A 21,420-nucleotide genomic window follows, 5' to 3' on the forward strand; every position below is an offset into this window, starting at 1 on the left:
GCCAAAACAGACCAACCCCAAGTACTACGAGGGGCTCCCCCAAAAGGGAGACCACATGAGAGAGGGCGAACCAGAAGGCCATATCCACTACCTCCCAAGACTTTCAGGGCAGGCCCGAAAACCTACACCCTACTAATCCTGCTCTGAAGTATACTGGGCAAAAAAAAAAAAGACAAATGTGACAAAACACATAAATAAATGTGGGGAAAGGGAAGTGGTGAAGTTCAGTAGTGCCATAGTGCAATACCATGGCCTGCCCTTCGGCCAGAAATAAAAAACTCCTCTGGTCCCAGCCAAAAGACCCGGCCCTAGAGGCAGGTGCGAAAAAAATGTGACATGGTGCAGTGACCTTGGTGCCAATAACTCAAAGTGTCCGATCCACAGTGAGTAATAGGGCACCCCTGGACTGCCACCCCAGGGGCACAAACACCATGGACTTCTTTCGACGCATGGCCTTCGGCCAGACAATTGCAGCCCCATCCCTACCAGGAGGCATCAAAATTTAGGGAGACCCTTGCCTACAACTGGGATCAAGCCTTGTGCACAAGGCCAGATTCAACCCAGGAGGAAAAAGGTCCTCCCACCACCATCACCATTCCTTACCAATTACATCAGAGGGAATACTCGCCAGCGCCCCCACACTACAAGAGGCACTAGCTTTCTCCCCCCAAAAACTGATAAGAACAGATACTACTCTTGATCTTAGCCAAAAGACAGAGAGACCCCTGGGCTAGATGATACTGGGCATCGTCCAGCAAGGAAATTAGGAGGGCTCTATCTGACTTGTTGCAGCTTCTAATGCACATTGCGAGAAGCTCACAGTGTCCAGTGAAATCAGAGTAAGCCATTTCAGTCCAGGAGAGGAGCCTGAACAACTGTTCAGGGGAAGCTGGAGTTCCACTGTAATCTGTACAGCACTGTGGTATACGTCAGAGCTATATAAATGTATAATATTAATAGTGTGTGACTGTGGGGGAGGGGAGGCATTAGAGTGTAAGCTCTTATGGTGCAGAGACAGATGTGACTGATTCAGTGTTTTCTGTACAGCGCTGTGGTATATGTCAGAGCTATGTAAATGTATCATATTAATAGTGTGCGACTGTGGGGTGGGGGATTAGAGTGTAAGCTCTTATGGCGCAGAGACATATGTGACTAGCTCAGTGTTTTCTGTACAGCACTGCGGTATATGAGTGTAAGCTCCTATGGGCCCTATATTGGGTTCTTCCTCATTATCGGGTGGTATTGAAGGGTTTCAGCAGTTGTAATACAACCTTCAGCGTTGCGCCAGACTGAGCTCCTCTTCCCTGAATTACGTTCAGCCAAACCGGCAGCAGACGTTCTCATAAATAAATATAATAAAGTAAACTCACCTTGATCCCCTACAACAGGCCCCTAATTGGTCAGGCTCCAGCGGTGCACCCCCCCCCCCCCCACCTCACCCTCCCTCCTTGGCACATACCATCCGCTATTCTGAGTCTCAGGTCAAAGTGACAGCTGAATTGGACGCCGTCCCAGCTGAAAGAACAAAATACCACCCAGCCAGCCAGCCACAGATGGTAAGATAAAACACTCCGAAATACTCCCAATTTTTTTCAGCACTTAAAGGGTCACACCTCCCCGGATCCTGTTCATCCTCCAGCCACTGTAATCTACTTCTGTGCAACAAGTTACACCCTCTGATATGCCAAAGTGGGAGGAGCTAGGATGCAAACTGTTGCGGGAAAATGTCACCGTTGGGAATTTATGATTCAGGAGCCAGCATGGGGTCAGCACCAAATTGAAGATGATCCTGAAGTGAATGAAAAAAAAAAAGGCATCACTTATATTACTCTCCAACATAACGGAGAAGACTTGACCAATCTAGCAGAAGGTCAGTCCACCCAAAACTCACAATGCAGGTTTGTGGTGGACAATGGAAGGCTGAATCACTGCCGGACTTCCTATAACTCTCGGAGACTCCAGAAGTGTGGTCTTCACATTGGAGTCCCAACTCAGCCTCTCTGCTGTGTTCTTTTTTAAGGCCTCTAACTTTTCCTGATTGGGTTCTCCCACAGAATACATCAGAAGGAGTGAGATGGAATAGAAGCAAGGGACTGAGGTGGGGAAATCTTGCCGGTGGAGGACTGGGTTTGATTTAGGTATGGAATACATGTTTCTATAAGCCCTTGTACACACGGTCGGACATTCCGGCAACCAAATCCGACGGATTTTGTCCGAAGGATTTTGTCCGAAACTGTTGCATACACACGGTCGGACAAAGTTGTCGGAAATCCGATTGTACATAACGTGATGACGTTATTTCATTAGGACGGGACTACGTTCAGGCTAGTAGCCAATAGCTTTGGTCTAGGAATTTGATCTGAGCATGCGTGGCACTTTGTCCGTCGGAGTAGGCTACACATGATCGGAGTATGTCCGATCGGAGCATTTTGTCCGAAAATTTTACCGGCAAGTTGGAAAAGTTGGTCCGTCGGACGGAAACAGTCCAATGGAGACCACACACAGTCGGAATATCCCACAAAACGGTCCGATAGGACACATTCTCCGACCGTGTGTACAAGGGCTCAGACTCCACACTCTTTGCCTCCAAGGAGGGTCCCATTCACTGCAGTGTGTTTATCATGCGTTAAGCAGCACATTCATTTCAAATGGGCTGTAAAAGTTCCACAACGTAGTGTACAGTGCCTAAAACGGACCTACAAAATTGTTTTACAACGTAAAGATTGTCCAGATCTGTGTGTTGTGGCACTGGAATACCGATCATAATGAATGACAACGCAACGTATCGCACTGTGTTTGATGCATTACCATAGCTACTGTTATCAAAGGTATAGGAAACAAATGATGAAGGATTAAGAAGCAAATGATGGTGGTATGCAAACCAAATGATGGGGGTATGAGAAGCAAATGATGTAGGTGTAGGAACCAAATGACTGGGTTATTGTAACCAAATATTGGGTATATGGGAACCAAAATGATGGAATAGAAAACAAAATGATGGGAGCGTGGTGGCCAAATTATGGGATTACAGATCTAAGAAACAAATGATAGGGATACACAGGGGCGGACTGACAACTCATGGGGCCCCCGGGCAATAGGAGATTATGGGGCCCCCAGGCAATCAGAGATTATGGGGCCACACAGTAGACACAAACACACAAACACAGTATACAATTACACAGTATACACAGACATGTTTCTATTGGCTGAGACGGTACTGGAGAGATGGGGCAGCTATAATCTCAGGATTTTTAGACCAAAAGGATGTCCGTAAGGGACATTTCAGGGACAAAAAAAACAAAAATTTTTACATAGTGTCCCTGGTTTTACTATGGCTGGCAACCTTGATGGCCCGAGTGGCCCAATGGTCAGTCCGCCCCTGGGGATACAGGAACCAAATGATCCAGGCATGAAAATATATACTGAGGGTTTGGGAACCAAATGTTGGGGGGTACTAGAACCAAATATTTAGGGTGTGGGAACCAGATGTCAGAGTATTGGAACCAAATGATGAAAATATGGGAAACAATTTATAGGGAATTGGACAATTGATGTGGGTATGGGAACCAAAATAATAGAACTATGGAAACCAAATAATGGGGGGTATGGAAAGTAAAATTAAGGGATTATAAAAAGCAAATGATAGCAGTTTGGAAATCAAATGGTGGAGGTATGGAACAATACACTGAGGGTTTGGGAAGCAAATGTTGGGGGCATTGGAACCGAATGATGGAGCAATGGGAACCAAATATTGAGGGTGTGGAAACAAAATTGTGGGGTATTGGAAGCAAATGATAAAAGCATGGGAAGCAAACAGTAGAGAAATCAGAAGCATAATTTGAGGGTATGGGAATCAAATGTTGGATATATAGGAATCAAATTCTGAAAATTTGAGAACCAGATGATAGAAATAAGGGACCAATGATGGGGGTATGGGAAACAAAATAATGTGCATTAGAACAAAATGATGGGGTAATGGGAACCAAATGATGGGGGTACAGGAACCAAATAATGATAGTATTTAAAAAATGTGGGAGTAGTGGAATTGAAAATATTGGACAACCAAACAAAGGAGGTATTGGAACCAAATTATGGAGGTGTGGGAACCACATATCGGGGTGTTGGGAACCAAATGATGAGGGTATGAGAACTAAATAATGGGAGTGTAGAACCAAATGATGAAGGTATGAGAACCAAATGATGAGGATATGGGACTCAAATGTTAGGGGTCCGGGAACCAAATCACCTGGGGATGAAATTATGCCTGAATATTTACCAAAACATTAAAATGAATACTCTGCATCCCTGAACTTGAAATCGAGGTGGACAAATGTTTTTTATGTGTCAAATGATATGTGGGTAACATTGTCAGTAATTGGACCGCCATTCAAATTTATGGGAGTATGAGAACCAAATGGTTGGAGTATAAGAACCAAATAATGATAGTATTTAAACGATGGAATTAAAAACACAGAGCCAAATAAAGGCCGTATAGAAACCAAATAAAGGAACTGTTCGAACCTAATATTGGGATGGTGGGAACCAAAGGATTGGGGTATAGGAACAAAAATGATAGTTGTAAGGGAAATAAATGATGGGATTATAAGAAGTAAATGAAAGGGGTATTCGAACCAAATGATGAAAGCATGGAACCGTACAATGAGGGTTTTAGAAACCAAATGTTGGGAGTATTGGAGCTAAATGATGGCGGTACAGAAACCAAATAACGAGAGAGCCAAATAAAGGGGAGATAGAAACCAAATTATGGAGGTGTTAGAACCAAATATTGGGGTGGTGAGGACAAAATGTTTATGTAATTGGAACCAAATGAGGGTGTGAATTAAATTATGCGTGTTTCAAAGGTGGAGGTATGGGAACCAAATGTTGGGGGGTACTGGAACTAAATGATGGAGGTACAAAAAACAAATAACGATAGTATTTGAAGAAAATGATGAGAGTATTTGAAATAAAAATATTGAGGGCCAAACAAAGAATGTATACGTACCAAATGATGGGGGTATGGGAACAAAATGATAAAGGCATGAGAACTAAATGATTGGGGTTTAGAACCAAATGATGGAAGGTATGGGAACCAAATGATATGGGTATGAACTTAGGTCTGAATAATTAACCAAAATAATTAAAACTGATTTTCTGCATTAATGAACCTGAAATCAAAATGGATAAATGCTGTTTATGTGTCAGTTGACATGTGGGTAACATTGTCAGTAGTTGGACCTCCTTCTAGGATTGCAAAAAAAAACTGTATAGAAAGCTCCCTAGTTGTAGATTGTGTATCTGTGATTTACTAGTTGAAAATATATATATATATATATATATATATATATATATATAAATGTAATAAATCCTTATAATTTACTAACGTACAGATGTTTTGTTCATAGATATTTAGTTATATAAGCTACTGTCAACTTGCGCAGCCATGCTGGTACCTAATCTGTTCAGGGGGATATAGGGGTATTGGGGGTCTATAATAATAAAAGGGTTAAAAACCCCTAAAAATTAAATGCACTGGTGACTCGGCTACTAGGATTTATCCGGTCTGAATAAAACAGGTGTCTAGGCTGAGACTCTTGCAGAGTTAGAACCATAGGGGTTAAAAGGCAGCGGAGGCAGACACTGGCCGTGCCCGGCACAGATGGTGTGAGAGCCCTGGCACATGACACCAGCAGCGGGCACCCACACAGCTCCACTCGCAGACTCTGGAGGCAGATTTTTGGGAACCGGACCAAGAAAACCACATCTCAGTTTTCCGACAGCTGCGCCGCGATTGGAGAGGAAGTTGCTTTTTTTTTTTTTTTCTAAAATAAGAAATATGAAGCGGGAGAAGAGGAGAGGCATCTATTCTGCCTCCTCTCCAATGCTTCCGTCAGCAGAACTGTTGTATCTGCAGGGAAATCCCACATAAACATTGTATATTCTGAGTACAGCCCCGCGACAGCTGGGCGTGCAGAGCACATCTGGCGGCTGGTATATTCCCAGAGAGGGACGTCATTGGGAGCCGCAGAACCACCACGGCTGCATTACATCACCGTGTGACTGCTATAGAGGGGGGGGGGGGTCCCGCCTGTAAACTCCTGGGCAGGTTGTGGCAACTTTTAGCGAATGCTAAAGATTATTTCTTCCCGCAGAGAAAAAAAAAAAAAAAAGAAGTATTCACTGTCACAGCTCAGGGATAATGGCAAGTAGACACGGTGAGAAAACAGACGAAAAATATCGCTTTCGGAGCGATTGTCTACAATCCGATTGTTAGTACAGAGCCGATCACGTCATGCGAAATTATCCGAAGGGACAATTTTTCTCATGCGATAACAGAAAGAACGATTTTTGTGTAATTAGTATAGTATTTGTATGAAAAAAGACCACGCATGTTCAGAAACAAAAAAATACATTAGAATACAATAAATTACATCACTTCCGATGTTGTATTCCGTCCTATGAGAATTTTCACAACTTTAGTAACCTATTCGTTTTCAATATAAGACTAGCATGCAAAAAAAATAAATAAAAAAATGCATGATCGTCGCCCGATATTCTTATTGTGAGTACGAGGCATAAGTAGATATAAACTGTAAGTGGATGACATTAGGTTTGATCCGTGTACTGTGTATAATAAACAATTATGCTGTAATGTTTTTCATCCTTTCCCTACCCCACCTCAGTGCTGCTGATCTCCTCCATCCTCCTCTTTCAGTCACTTCCTGTCCACATGCGTTCACTTCAGCATTGGCAGCACCTCATTGCTCTGGACCAAATTCATGATGGTGGCAACAATGGACCATTCCTGTGCAATGTGTGTTGGCATTACCAGTTGTAGTCTCCACCAGGGACGCAGGTGACGGGGTGATGACACGGGAGCACAACTGGGAGACAAGGGCTGGACATAGTCACCTTATAACAGGAAGTGCCTGAAAAAGGACCTTCGTGGCAGAATCACCGGAAGAACAATTAGATATCTGTCCTTCACCATCAGAGAAAGAGTCAGATATCTGCCCCTTACCATCAGAGCAACTATTGGATATTTGCCTGTCCACCAATAAAGGAATGATCAGATATATATGTCCTTCACCATCAGAGGAACGATCAGATATCTGCCCTTCACCATCAGAGGACCGATCAGATATCTGCCCTTCACCATCAGAGGACCGATCGGATATCTGCCCTTCACCATCAGAGGACCGATCAGATATCTGCCCTTCACCATCAGAGGACCGATCAGATATCTGCCCTTCACCATCAGAGGATCGATCAGATATCTGCCCTTCACCATCAGAGGACCGATCAGATATCTGCCCTTCACCATCAGAGGACCGATCAGATATCTGCCCTTCACCATCAGAGGACCGATCAGATATCTGCCCTTCACCATCAGAGGAACAATCAGATATCTGCCCTTCACCATCAGAGGTCCGATCAGATATCTGTCCTTCACCATCAGAGGAACAATCAGATATCTGCCCTTCACCATCAGAGGTCCGATCAGATATCTGTCCTTCACCATCAGAGGAACAATCAGATATCTGCCCTTCACCATCAGAGGAACAATCAGATATCTGCTCTTCACCATCAGAGGAACAATCAGATATCTGCCCTTCACCATCAGAGGTCCGATCGGATATCTGCCCTTCACCATCAGAGGACCGATCGGATATCTGCCCTTCACCATCAGAGGAACGATCAGATATCTGCTCTTCACCATCAGAGGAACGATCAGATATTTGCCCTTCACCATCATAGGAACAATCAGATAGCTGCCCTTCACCATCAGAGGAATGATCAGATATCTGCCCTTTACCATCAGAGGAATGATCTGCTCTTCGCCATCAGAGGAATGATCTGCCCTTCACCATAAGAAGAATGATCAGATATCTGCTCACCTGGTGAAGGGCAGATCTTGTTTCTCTGATGGTGAAGAGCAGATCATTCCTCTGATGGCGAAGAGCAGATCATTCCTCTGATGGCGAAGAGCAGATCATTCCTCTGATGGCGAAGAGCAGATCATTCCTCTGATGGCGAAGAGCAGATCATTCCTCTGATGGCGAAGAGCAGATCATTCCTCTGATGGCGAAGAGCAGATCATTCCTCTGATGGCGAAGAGCAGATCATTCCTCTGATGGCGAAGAGCAGATCATTCCTCTGATGGCGAAGAGCAGATATCCAAACATTCCTCTGATGGTGAAGGGCAGATATCAGATTGTTCCTCTGATGGTGAAGGGCAGCTATCAGAGGAACAATCCAATATCTGCCCTTCACCATTAGAGGAATGATCGGATATCTGCTCTTTACCATCAGAGAAATTAAATCTGCCCTTCACCATCAGAGGAACGATCTGATATCTGCCCTTCACCATCAGAGGAACGATCTGATATCTGCCCTTCACCATCAGAGGAACGATCTGATATCTGCCCTTCACCATCAGAGGAACGATCTGATATCTGCCCTTCACCATCAGAGGAACAATTGAAGATCTGACCACTCACCATTGGATATCTGCCTGTTCGCCAGCGGCCCTTAAATAATTATTGCCCCCATGTAAGTTCCTTCACATCTTTGATGAACACACAGTATCCATATACAAAGACTATTCAATTTGGTAGGTGTGTAACAATATGATAACACGTAGGAACGCTATTATTTTCCATCAATTAGAAATATTGCCCCACACCATCTGTGCAACCCTTCCCGCACACTCTGCACAACAGGCTTCAGGTTTTAATGAACCCCCAAGGAATGTTTGCCTTGTGCCAATCTTGGGCGACACACAGGCCGCTCTCTCTCTCCTCATCCCCTGCCCTCGCCGGTGAGACAACTGCTGAATTATTGACAGGCTGCGCGGCCTCGGGACAGTTTGGCACCAGCCACTTCTATCAGAGAGATGTTCTTACACACAATCTTACCCCCTCACTAATTTCACTGGAGACAAAAGTGTCACTAACCCTGCACTTCGGCAGCAATGCTTCCTCTACGGGTCATGTGACCCCGGAGCTGTCAATCTTCAAAGAAGCAGGGAAATCCTTAGGAAGCACTTCTGGAATTTGTGCTGCATTCCAAAACAGGATGCCTGCCGCCCAGCCAGCACCGGGGCACACCGCCGGGCCCAGACAAACCGCTCAAAGCTGATGGGCTTGACTTGGCTCTAAGTTGATAGTTTAAGTTGCTGGGGAGCTGCGTGTCCAGCTGGCAGTACATGTTGAGACTTGTAGTTCCCTGGCTTCTGGAGGAATGCAAGCCACACATTTCTATTAGATGCCTTCTATTTCCCTATAAAGCAGAGGTCTCCAAACTTCTGCTGTATGAGGGCTACATTATAGATTTTACAAATATTCCCTTACATTACAGTCTCCCCCTTACATCAGGGTCACCAGAGTCCCCTTTACATCAGACACCCCATCAGAGACCCTTTACATAAGAATCCTCATTAGAGTCTCCCCTTACATCACTGATCTAATTAGAGTCTTACTTATATCAGTGTCCCCATTAGTGTTCCCCTTACAATGGGGTCCCCATTAGGGTTCCTCCTACATTAGGGTCCCCATTATATCCCCCCTAACATCAGAGTCTCCATCATAGTCCTTCTTACATCAGTGTCCCATTAGAGTTCCCTTACATCAGGGTCACCATTAGAGTCCACCCTCCCCTATGTCAGGATCCCCATCAGAACCCCCCTTACACCAGAGATCCCATCATAGTCCCTCTTCCTTCTTTCTATTGGTGTTCTCCTTAAAAAAGAGCCCCCCATTACATCAGGGTCCTTATTTGAGTCCCCCCTTACGTCAGGGTCCCCATCAGATCCCCCTTAACATCAGAGTCTCTCTTACATCAGTGTCCCATTAGAGTTCCCTTACATCATGGTCAACATTAGAGTCCACCCTCCCCTACGTCAAGGTCCCCGTCAGAACCCCCCTTACATCAGAGTTCCCATCATAGTCCCCCTACCATCTCCCAATTGGCGTTCTTAAAAAAGAGCCCCCTTTATATAAGGGATAAGGGTCCTTATTTGAGTTCCCCCTTACATCAGGGTCCTCATTTGAGTCCCCCCTTACATCAGGGTCCTCATTTGAGTCCCCCCTTACATCAGGGTCCTCATTTGAGTCCCCCCTTACATCAGGGTCCTCTTTTGAGTCCCCCCTTACATCCAGGTCCTCTTTTGAGTCCCCCTTACATCAGGGTCCCCATCAGAATCCCCCCTAAAATCAGAGTCTCTATCATAGTCCCTCTTACATCAGTGTCCCCATCAGATTCCCCCTTACATTAGATGTCCATCATAGTCCCCCTTACATCAGTGTCCCCATTAGAGATCCCCCTTATGTCAGGATCCCCATCAGATCCCCCCCTAACATAAGAGTCCCCAACACTGACCCCCTTACATTGGGATCCACATCATAGACCCCTTTCTTTCTCCCCATTAGCGTTCTTAAATCAGAGTCCACCATACATCAGGGTCCCCGTTAGAGTCTCCCTTACATAAAGCGGCCCCATCATAGTCCCCCCTTACAGAGTCCAGGTACGGGTTGGGGGAGATGTTGAAGCAGAGACCATAGCCAGCCTTTGCTGACCTTGATCCTCAATCTGTGCACATTATGGCTGCACCACTGACCCGATCTGCGGGCTGAGTAAAATCTTGTTGCGAGCCAGATGTGGCCCACAGGCTGTAGTGTGAAGACCCCTGTCATGGAACATTCAGTCTAAACACACTGATATTTACTATTACAAAATGTTTTTAAAGTCCTCAAAGCATTTTTTTTAAAAACATTTACAAATTAACAAAAACAGAACTTCCTTCATCATTCCCCGCGGGTTGGACAAAATGATTTCAGAGGCCAGTTCCACCAAGGAGCCTGGCAGATCTCTCCCATAGACTAGATGAGCTGCTTGTGTCTTCATTAAGGAGAGTCACCCTCTCTATTTGTCCTGGTGACCATTATCACCGAGAGCGAAAGTGAAAGAAAATCAGTTTTGGGTTTTTTCGCCAGAACAGGAATTGAATCCTCCAATAAGGACACTAGTTCTGGTGGCAACTACCAGGGATTCCCTCACTTTGGAGGGATTTCCTCTCACTTCTTGTTGTGGCTATAGGACAGGAAGTGAATGAAAATTTCCCCAATGGGATACAGATGGCAAAAAAAACTGACAAAGGTTATAACCCTCCCATACTCTATCAAGAATGGAAAACAAAATGTTTGCTCTAAATGAAAGTATATCCAATATATAAATATATATATATATATATATATATATATATATTTTTTTTTTTTTTTTTTTTTTTTTTTTTGGACAGCCCCCGTCAGATTCTATTTTTGCTGTTTGGAGTTGATTTACTAAAACTGGAGTGCAAAATCTATGTGCAGCTGTGCATGGTAGCCAATCAGCTTCTAACTTCAGCTTGTTCAATTAAAGTGGTTGTATACTCATTTTTTTTTAACTTTTACCTACAGGAAAGCCTATAATAAGGCTTACCTGTAGGTAAAAAAAAATATCTCCTAAACCAATATTCTCCTCGGTATGCGCCGCTGACTGCAGCGGCGCATGCGCATAAGGGGATTCTCGGCTGAAAGTCCGGCAGTGACCGGCCGGGATGAAATCTCCCGCGCGCATGCGCAGGAGTGACGATTTCGCGGCTCCGGCCACTCACAGCGCCGGAGCCGCGATACCCGGAAGAAACGCTGAGGGAACATGTCAGCTCCCTCGGCGTAGATTGGGCCAGATGTCGGGGCCTCGTTCTAAGGTAAGTATTTCATAATGAGCTAGTATGCCTTTTGCTTTGCAGGTGGTAAAAAAAAAAAAAAAAAAAAAAATTAGCGGGTTTACTACCGCTTTAAGCTTTGACAATGAAAACTGGAAGCTGATTGGTTACCATGCAGCAGCAGCACCATCAGATTTTGCAATCTCCAGTTTTAGTAAATCAACCCTTTTCTGTCTTGGGATTTCTCTTCACTTCTTATCCAGGAGACACAACAGGAAGCCAGAGGAAATCTCCCTGAAGTGAGGGAAACATATCCTCCTAGTTGTTACCAGAACAGGTGCTACTGGGGAATTTCCTGTTATGGTGACCACTGGACTTCTCATCACTTTCAAAGGTTAACAGGACCAACAGAAAGGGCACACAGATGCCAGAAAAACTTTGGAGGACCTAACTGATCCACTGACAATTTTTTTTTTTTTAATTAGAGCTTTGGATGCCCTTTAGTCCCTTCATGACCCCAAGTGTCACAAGGATTGGTCATGTCCCTGGCATGTATGGGACAAGACTGGTAGACAAATAGAAATGGCGGCTGTGGGCTGGAAGGAAACCTTCTAATTGTTATAAGATACTTGTTTGTTGGGTTTGATAACCGATGTCCTCAATTTGTCCAACCCCAATGATGCCAAATCTAACCTATACCACATTCACCAGGCACCATCAGACAGTTGGGCACAGAACATAAAAAAGTGCATCAAGTGATACTCACTGTTTGGCTGGCGGCCGGTGAAGACGATAAGCTTGATCCACTCTGCGCCGTAGTCAAGCCCACCATGGCCAAGGGTCGGCACTCCATACAAGCTCCAATGAGCAGCTTCTTCCCGTCATCCACAAACAAGCTGTTGGCACCTCTCGGTGCCAGAAGGAAGACAGGCAACCTGGCGAGCTGAACGGTTTTCAGGCCCAGCAACCTCTTCTTCTCGGTGCGGCAGAAGAAGCAGACGAAGGTCTCCACCTGGTACTGCCGGGACCAGGGACTGCTGGGCTGCTGCTTTCTCATCTCCTGCTGGAACCATTGGCCCAGAAGGTCGTGGTAGCAGAGGCCACATGTGGACACCAGGCCTGTAGAGTCTGGAGGTTTTGCCATGGGCGCCGGTGGGTAGACGGTGAGGAAGGGAAAAAAGGGCTCCTTGTCGGCATACCTGCTGGGCGGGTTGATGCTCAGTTGATACTCGGCCCCGGGGCCCAGCTCTGCCCCGCACACGTAACAGATAGTGGTGGGCGCCGGGTGGGCGTTGAGCACTTTACGGCTCGGACTGGGGGCAGCGGCGGTGAACACCTGGTGGTAGCGGCCCAGGAAACTCTGCACAGACTCAATGAGCTCCTCGTTCTGTGACGCCCGGTAGATTGCCCAGATGTCCTCCAACACCCCATGGCACTTTCGGCAGCTCAGCACCTCCCCATGCTGGGTCAACCCTCGGGCGCTGGGAGGGCAAGGCATCTGGGCGATGAAGGGGAAGTGCATGGTGGACTTGGCATTGCCGTTGGCGATCCTGGAGCGCACAGTCTTTCCCTGGTTGGCGCAGTCCTCTCCACACAGGTAGCAGACGCCTTTGCCTTGGGGGTCGCTGGGTCGCGGCGTTGCCCCCTTTTCGCCCTGAAGGGGCACCACATACAGCCGCTGCAGGACGGGCACGTTGGCCATGTCGAAGCTTTGCCACTGCTGCATGAGGGAAGAGAAGCAGTTGGCGCACGCCTGGGCGCTGCCGCCGGCGGTGATAGCTTGAGCCCCTGGCGGTGGGGCGTGCAGCCAAAGGAACGGGAAAAAGGGTGTCTCAGGCGAGTTTTCCTGCTTCTGTACATGGATGGCATGGGGGGCGCCGTGCCCACCACAGATGTAGCAGATGATGGGGTGCCCGTTCTCTGGGGGGCGGGGAGGGGTCCAGTGGGGGGGGCCCTCCTCAGGCTCGCTCAGTGGGTGGTCTGATAAGTCGGATAAGTCAGAGTCATAGTGGGGGTTCCAGTCTCTCGGGTGTGATCGGGCACCCCCCTCCCCGCACTGGTACGGCCTCTTCAACCAATACATGCGTTTCTCCAGCGGGGTCCGGCTGCGTTCAAACGCGTCCCACTGCGCGCCCAGAAAGCGCTGGCACACCTGGCACACCCGGGCACACCCGCCGGGGCTCAGGGGTTCGGCGCCGGGAGCGGGGTCCTGCTGCTGGAGGAATGGGAAGAACGGACACCCGTCCCGGGCCGGGCACCGCACCGACAGCCGGACCTCCCGCCCGCGGGGCACCCCTCCGCCGCAGATGAAGCAATATACGACACCCGCTCCGGGCGCACAGTCCTCCTCCTCCTCCACCGCCGCCATCAGACGCTGCTTGCGGGACATCGGGGCGCCCGCCGGGTCACTCATCCTGCGCCCAAACTTTCTGCGGACCCGCCCACTGTGGGGCGCTGTGTGCTGGGAACCCGCTGCGGGCTGAGCTCCGGCTGGGAGACGCCCCCTGGCAGAGCACATGGCCGCCCGCTGTAACCCCTTCACTGCCCGGGGGACTGCAACCGAGCAACACGGGTACCGGACCGGAGAAATGGATTATTACAGCAACATTGTCACCAAACCAGATCTGGGCAACATTGTCACCAAACCCAGAACCGGGCAAAACATTGTCACCAAACCCAGAACCAGGCAAAACATTGTCACCAAACCCAGAACCTGGCAACATTGTCACCAAACCCAGAACCGGGCAAAACATCGTCACCAAACCCAGAACCGGGCAAAACATTGTCACCAAACCCAGAACCAGGCAAAACATTGTCACCAAACCCAGAACCTGGCAACATTGTCACCAAACCCAGAACCGGGCAAAACATTGTCACCAAACCCAGAACCGGGCAAAACATTGTCACCAAACCCAGAACCAGGCAAAACATTGTCACCAAACCCAGAACCGGGCAAAACATTGTCACCAAACCCAGAACCAGGCAACATTGTCACCAAACCCAGAACCGGGCAAAACATTGTCACCAAACCCAGAACCAGGCAACATTGTCACCAAACCCAGAACCGGGCAAAACATTGTCACCAAACCCAGAACCGGGCAAAACATTGTCACCAAACCCAGAACCGGGCAAAACATTGTCACCAAACCCAGAACCTGGCAACATTGTCACCAAACCCAGAACCGGGCAACATTGTCACCAAACCCAGAACCCAAATCCGAGCAACATTATGACCAAACCAGATCCAGGCAACATTATCACCAAACCCAAATTTGTGCAACATTGTCACCAAACCCAGATCTGGGCAACATTATCATCAAACCCAGAACCGGGCAACATTGTCACCAAACCAGATACAAGCAACATTATCTCCAAACCCAGATCCGGGTAACATTGTCATCAAAGCAGATCCAGGCACCATTGTCACCAGGATGAAGAGCAATAGTGTCACCAAATCCGAGTAACCGGGCACCGGTCCAGATAAACAGATTATTACAGCAACATTGTTAACAAAGCCAGATGTGGGCAACGTTGTCACCAAACCCAAATCTAGGCAACATTATCACCAAACCAGAACCGGGCAACATTATCACCAAACCAGATCCCAGTAACATTATCACCGAACCAGATCTGAGCAACATTGTCACCAAACCCAGATCTGGGAAAAAATTGGCACCAAACAAAGATCTGGCAACATTGTCACCAAACTAGATCCAGGCAACATTATTATCAAACCCAGAACCGGGCAACATTATCACCAAACCAGATACAAGCAGCATTATCTCTAAACCCAGAACCAGGCAACATCATCACCAAACCCAGATCCGGGTAACATTGTCATCAAAGCTGATCCGGGCCACATTGTCACCAGATCCGGGCAACATTATCACCAAACCAGATCCAGGCACCATTGTCACCAGGATGAAGAGCAATATTTTCACCAAATCCGAGCAACCGGGCACCAGTCCAGATAAATGGATTACAGCAACATTGTTAACAAAGCCAGATGTGGGCAACATTATCACCAAACCCATATCTGGGTAACATTATCACCAAACCAAATACGAGCAACATTATCACTAAACCCAGATCCGGGTAACATTATCACCAAACCCAGAACCAGGCAACATTATCACCAAACCCAGAACCGGACAAAATTATCACCAAACCCAGAACCAGGCAACATTCTCACCAAACCCAGAACCAGGCAACATTATCAGCAAACCAGATCCGGGTAACATTATCACCAAACCAGATACGAGCAACATTATCACCAAACACAGAACCAGGCAACATTATCACCAAACCCAGATCCGGGCAACATTGTCACCAGATCCGGGCAACATTATCACTAAACCAGATCCAGACACCATTGTCACCAGGATGAAGAACAATATTGTCACTAAATTCAAGCAACATTGCCACTAAAGAAACATGGTCACCAAATTATTATAACATTTTCACTGCATGGGAGCAACATTATCGACAGATTAGGACATTGTCATCAAACCTGAGCAACATTGTCTCTAGAGAAGTATAGAGGGTAACATTGTCTCCAGTTTAGAGACGTATGGAGGGTTACATTGTCACCAGATTAGAGAAGTATAAAGGGTAACATTGTCACCAGATTATAGAAGTATGGGGGTAAAATTGTCACCAGATTAGAGAAGTATGGAGGGCAACATTGTCTCCAGATCAGAGAAGTATGGAGGGTAACATTGTCACCAGATTAGAGAAGTATAGAGAGTAACATTGTCTCCAGATCAGAGAAGTATGGGGGGGGGGGGGGTAACATTGTCACCAGATTAGAGAAGTATAGAGAGTAACATTGTCACCAGATTAGAGAAGTATGGAGGGCAACATTGTCTCCAGATCAGAGAAGTATGGAGGGTAACATTGTCACCAGATTAGAGAAGTATAGAGAGTAACATTGTCACCAGATTAGAGAAGTATGGAGGGTAACATTGTCTCCAGATCAGTGAAGTATGGGGGGGGGGTAACATTGTCACCAGATTAGAGAAGTATGGAGGGTAACATTGTCACCAGATTAGAGAAGTATAGAGAGTAACATTGTCTCCAGATCAGAGAAGTATGGGGGGGGGGGGGGTAACATTGTCACCAGATTAGAGAAGTATAGAGAGTAACATTGTCTCCAGATCAGAGAAGTATGGGGGGGGGGGGGTAACATTGTCACCAGATTAGAGAAGTATAGAGAGTAACATTGTCACCAGATTAGAGAAGTATGGAGGGCAACATTGTCTCCAGATCAGAGAAGTATGGAGGGTAACATTGTCACCAGATTAGAGAAGTATAGAGAGTAACATTGTCACCAGATTAGAGAAGTATGGAGGGTAACATTGTCTCCAGATCAGTGAAGTATGGGGGGGGGGGGTAACATTGTCACCAGATTAGAGAAGTATGGAGGGCAACATTGTCTCCAGATCAGAGAAGTATGGAGGGTAACATTGTCACCAGATTAGAGAAGTATGGAGGGTAACATTGTCACCAGATTAGAGAAGTATGGAGGGTAACATTGTCTCCAGATCAGAGAAGTATGGGGGGGGGGGGTAACATTGTCACCAGATTAGAGAAGTATGGAGGGTAACATTGTCACCAGATTAGAGAAGTATGGAGGGTAACATTGTCTCCAGATTAGAGAAGTATGGAGAGTAACATTGTCACCAGATTAGAGAAGTATGGAGGGTAACATTGTCTCCAGATCAGAGAAGTATGGGGGGGGGGGTAACATTGTCACCAGATTAGAGAAGTATGGAGGGTAACATTGTCACCAGATTAGAGAAGTATGGAGGGTAACATTGTCTCCAGATTAGAGAAGTATGGAGAGTAACATTGTCACCAGATTAGAGAAGTATGGGGGGGGGGGGGGTAACATTGTCACCAGATTAGAGAAGTATGGGGGGGGGGGGGGTAACATTGTCACCAGATTAGAGAAGTATGGGGGGGTAACAGTCATTTTAGTAATTCTATAAAGGCAGTTCACACGATGCCCGCATCTGAATTCCCCGGGATCTCGCAGTGCGTTTCTGTTCACATGCAGTTCTATGCAGTTTGATTTGATTCATTCCGAATGGCCTAAAATCGCAGCACACCATGGTAATGCATGCACTCGTTTTTAAAACACACTGTAACCAGATTGCACGAGAATATACCTACTATAATACACTGACATTTAAAAAGAAAAAAACTAATACATTTAAATTGCTGGCCAATCACAGCTCCCGGCTGTTTCCTTCTGTTTGTAAACAAAGCAGTTGGGGATTCCCTTCACGCTTTTATCTTATGCCGCGTACACACGATCAGAAATTCCGTCAGAAAAAACTTGGATGTTTTTTTTTCAGACGGAATTCCGCTTGGCTTGCATACACACCGTCATACAAAAGTTCTCTGAACTTTCGACGGCCAAGAACGCGGTAACGTACAACACTACGACAGCCGAGAAAATTAAGTTCAATGCTTCTGAGAATGCGTCGAATTGTTTCCGAGCATGCGTTGGAATTGTTCACGCCGAAATTTGAACAGAATTTGGGAACTCTTTTCGACCGAAAAATTGAGAACCTGCTCTCAATCTTTTGCTAGCCAAAATTCCGCCAGTAAAAGTCCGATGGAGCGTACACACGGTCTCATTTTCCGCTCAAAAGCTCTCATCGGCGGGATTTCCAATCGTGTGTACGGGGCATTAGATGTCTGGTATAGATGTTAATTGTGAACCCCACAAGTAAAAAGTGGGGTTCTCTCTAAAAATACATACCAGACCCTTATCTTTGGGGGTCTTCTATGGATGTCCAAGAGGTCGCATAACTAAGAAAACATTTCCAATTTCCATACCAGATAATCCAAGTCTATTATATATATATATATATATATAATCTATTAAAAAAAAAAAAAAAAAAGTGCCCCCCTTCCCAATAATCCATACCAAACCCTTATCTGAGCAGCCTGGCAGCAACCTCCTTACCTGTCCATACTGTAGAAGAAATATTTTGGCTGGGGTTCTAGGTTAACCACTTACCTACTGCTCTATGGCCTAAAGATGGCTACAGCGTGGTCGTTTCGTTCTGGAAGGGCCCCCATGGACATCCTCCCAGAACGGCTCCCCCTGGGTGTGAATTGGGCATGCTCTGTGACTGCTGTGTTCTTTGGACACAGCTGATCACAGATAGCAGTAAAGGGCCAATCACAGCCGCCCTTTACCAAGTAATCAGCTGTGTCCAATCACAGCTGATCACATGTAGACAGACTTGCAGTTATAAGCATTCCTTTCTTCATGTGCTGAGTGAGGAAAGGAGAGCCAAAAACTGGCAAACCTGTCACACATTTACACTAATTATCAGCGCCCTGATTATCAGTGCAGCCACATCAGTGCAGCTTATCATTGCAGCCTCATTATTGTCCATCAGTGCAGCCCTATTAGTGCAGCCTCATCAGTGCACATCAGTGTAGCCTTATTAGTGCCTCCTCATCAGTGCAGCCTCATCAGTGCAGCCTTATTAGTGCAGCCTCATCAGTGCCCATCAGTGCAGCCTTATTAGTGCCCATCAGTGCAGCCTTATTAATACTACCTCATCAGTGCAGCCTCATCAGGGCAGCCTTATTAGTGCAGCCTTAGTAGTGCTCATCAGTGAAGCCTCATCGGTGCCCATCAGTGCAGCTTATCAGTAAAGCCTCATTAGTGCCCATCAGTGCAGCCTTATTAGTGGTGCCTCATCAGTGCAGCCTCATCAGTGCAGCCTTATTGGTGCCGATCAGTGCAACCTTATTAGTGGTGCCTCATCAGTGCAGCCTCATCGGTGCCCATCAGTGCAGCCTTATTAGTGCCCATCAGTGCAGCTTATCAGTGCAGCCTCATTAGTGCCCATCAGTGCAGCCTTATTAGTGCCCATCAGTGCAGCCTCATTAGTGCCCATCAGTGCAGCCTTATTAGTGCCGCCTCATCAGTGCAGCCTCATTAGTGCCCATCCGTGCAGCCTTATTAGTGCCTCCTCATCAGTGCAGCCTCATTGGTGCCCATCAGTGCAGCCTTATTAGTGCCGCCTCATCAGTGCAGCTTCATCGGTTCCCATCAGTGCAGCCTTATTAGTGCTCATCAGTGTAGCCCTATCAGTGCAGCTTATCAGTGCCCATCAGTGAAGAAAAAAAATAGCTATTTGCTAAATTTTATAACAGAATCTAAGAAAAACACATAAAAAAAATTTTTTGGTTTTTCTTAATAAAACAAAAAAAAACCCCAGTGGTGATTAAATATCATCAAAATAAATCTCTATCTGTCTCAAAGCAATGATAACAATTTCTAATGGGTACAGTGTTGCATGACCGCGCAATTGTCATTTAAAGTGTGACAGCGCTGAAAGCTGAACATTGGCCTGAGCAGGAAGAAGGTAAAAGTGCCTGGTATTGAAGTGGTTAAACCTGAACTGAGGAGGCCATAGGCTCAATTCACAAAGCTTCAACACAAAGATTAGGATGTCCAGTTTTCCCCCGTTCACATTGGCACGATTTGACAAATCGCAGCCTTATGCCAGCAATGGCACCGCCCTGTTCCTGCACCACTTTTGGGAGCTTCAGGGGTGACTTCAATAGACATCTGTGAATGAACCTGGATAGATGTCTTTCAAGTTACCCCCCCCCGAAACTCGCACTGAAATGCGTCTTTGAAATCGCACAAGTTCAGATCAAGTCGCACAATTTCAAAGCCGTGTTCAGTGTCATGCGACTCTCATTGTTACATGTTGTTGGGCTCAGCTGGAAATAAATGTAACTTTTTTGAAAAATACGTATAAAACATTTCTGTGCTGCGCTTTGTCGCCAGCAGACTGGTACACTGGGAAAAAGTGTAGGGATGTTCAAAAAAACATCAACGTGTCTATGAAAATCCCCTCCCCCTCCCAAAATTATTATTTAGGCCCTTGATGTGGCTTGTACAGAAAAAAAAATTACAAAAAGGCGTGTCAATGTGTTTTTTGGAGTGTTGTGATGTGAATGACCCCCCGAGCTTTGTGAATGGAGCCTCATCTACAATGCAAATCTGGTGCTCGATTCTAGGAGGATCCTCCGCAGAATAACACCTTTCAGTGATGGGGGAAGGGATGGGACCCTCCTATGACAGTCCAGGCTTCATTTACTAAACTATTAACCACTTCAGCCCCGGAAGATTTGGCTGCTCAATGACCGGGTCATTTTTTGCGATTCGGCACTGCGTCACTTTAACTGACAATTGCGCGGTCTTGCCACGCTGTGCCCAAACAAAATTGACGTCTTTTTTTTCCCCACAAATAGAGCTTTATTTTGGTGGTATTCGATCACCTCTGCGTTTTTTTATTTTTTGCGCTATAAACAAAAAAGAGGGAAATTTTGAAAAAAGAAGAAATATTTTTTACTTTTTGCTGTAATAAATATCCCCTAAAAATATATAAAAAAAATCTAATTTCTTCCTCAGTTTAGGCCGATACATATTCTTCTACATATTTTTGGTAAAAAATAAATAAATAAATGCAATAAGCGTATATTAATTGGTTTGCGCAAAAGTTATAGTGTCTAGAAAATAGGGGATAGATTTATGGCATTATTATTATTCATTTTTTTTTATTAGTAATGGCGGCGATCTGCGATTTTTATCGTGACTGCAACATTGCGGCGGACAGATCGGACACTTTTGACATTGATTTTGGGACCATTAAAAATAATAAAAACAAATATCC

At 46.0% G+C, this 21,420-nt stretch overlaps 1 protein-coding gene and 1 pseudogene across 3 annotated transcripts in view; both read right to left on the reverse strand.

The window, feature by feature from the left end:
- The window catches only part of GSE1 (Gse1 coiled-coil protein), a 522,272-nt gene extending 508,123 nt beyond the window's left edge, over positions 1-14,149 (reverse strand). Inside the window, exon 1 of one of the 3 annotated variants that reach the window (XM_077453275.1) lies at positions 12,471-14,149. In XM_077453275.1, coding sequence (XP_077309401.1) covers positions 12,471-14,117 — 1,647 coding nt within the window. In that variant the 5' untranslated portion in view covers positions 14,118-14,149. The remainder of the gene's footprint in view (positions 1-12,470) is intronic. The other 2 variants (XM_077453292.1, XM_077453284.1) reach the window with 2 other exon arrangements.
- LOC143956166 (U2 spliceosomal RNA) lies at positions 570-723 on the reverse strand (annotated as a pseudogene).
- Positions 14,150-21,420: the final 7,271 nt, after the last annotated feature.

The sequence above is a fragment of the Lithobates pipiens genome, unplaced genomic scaffold (genome assembly GCF_037356315.1).
Source record: "Lithobates pipiens isolate NorthernLeopardFrog02 unplaced genomic scaffold, aLitPip1_a1.2 Scaffold_10, whole genome shotgun sequence".
Lineage (NCBI taxonomy): Eukaryota > Metazoa > Chordata > Amphibia > Anura > Ranidae > Lithobates > Lithobates pipiens.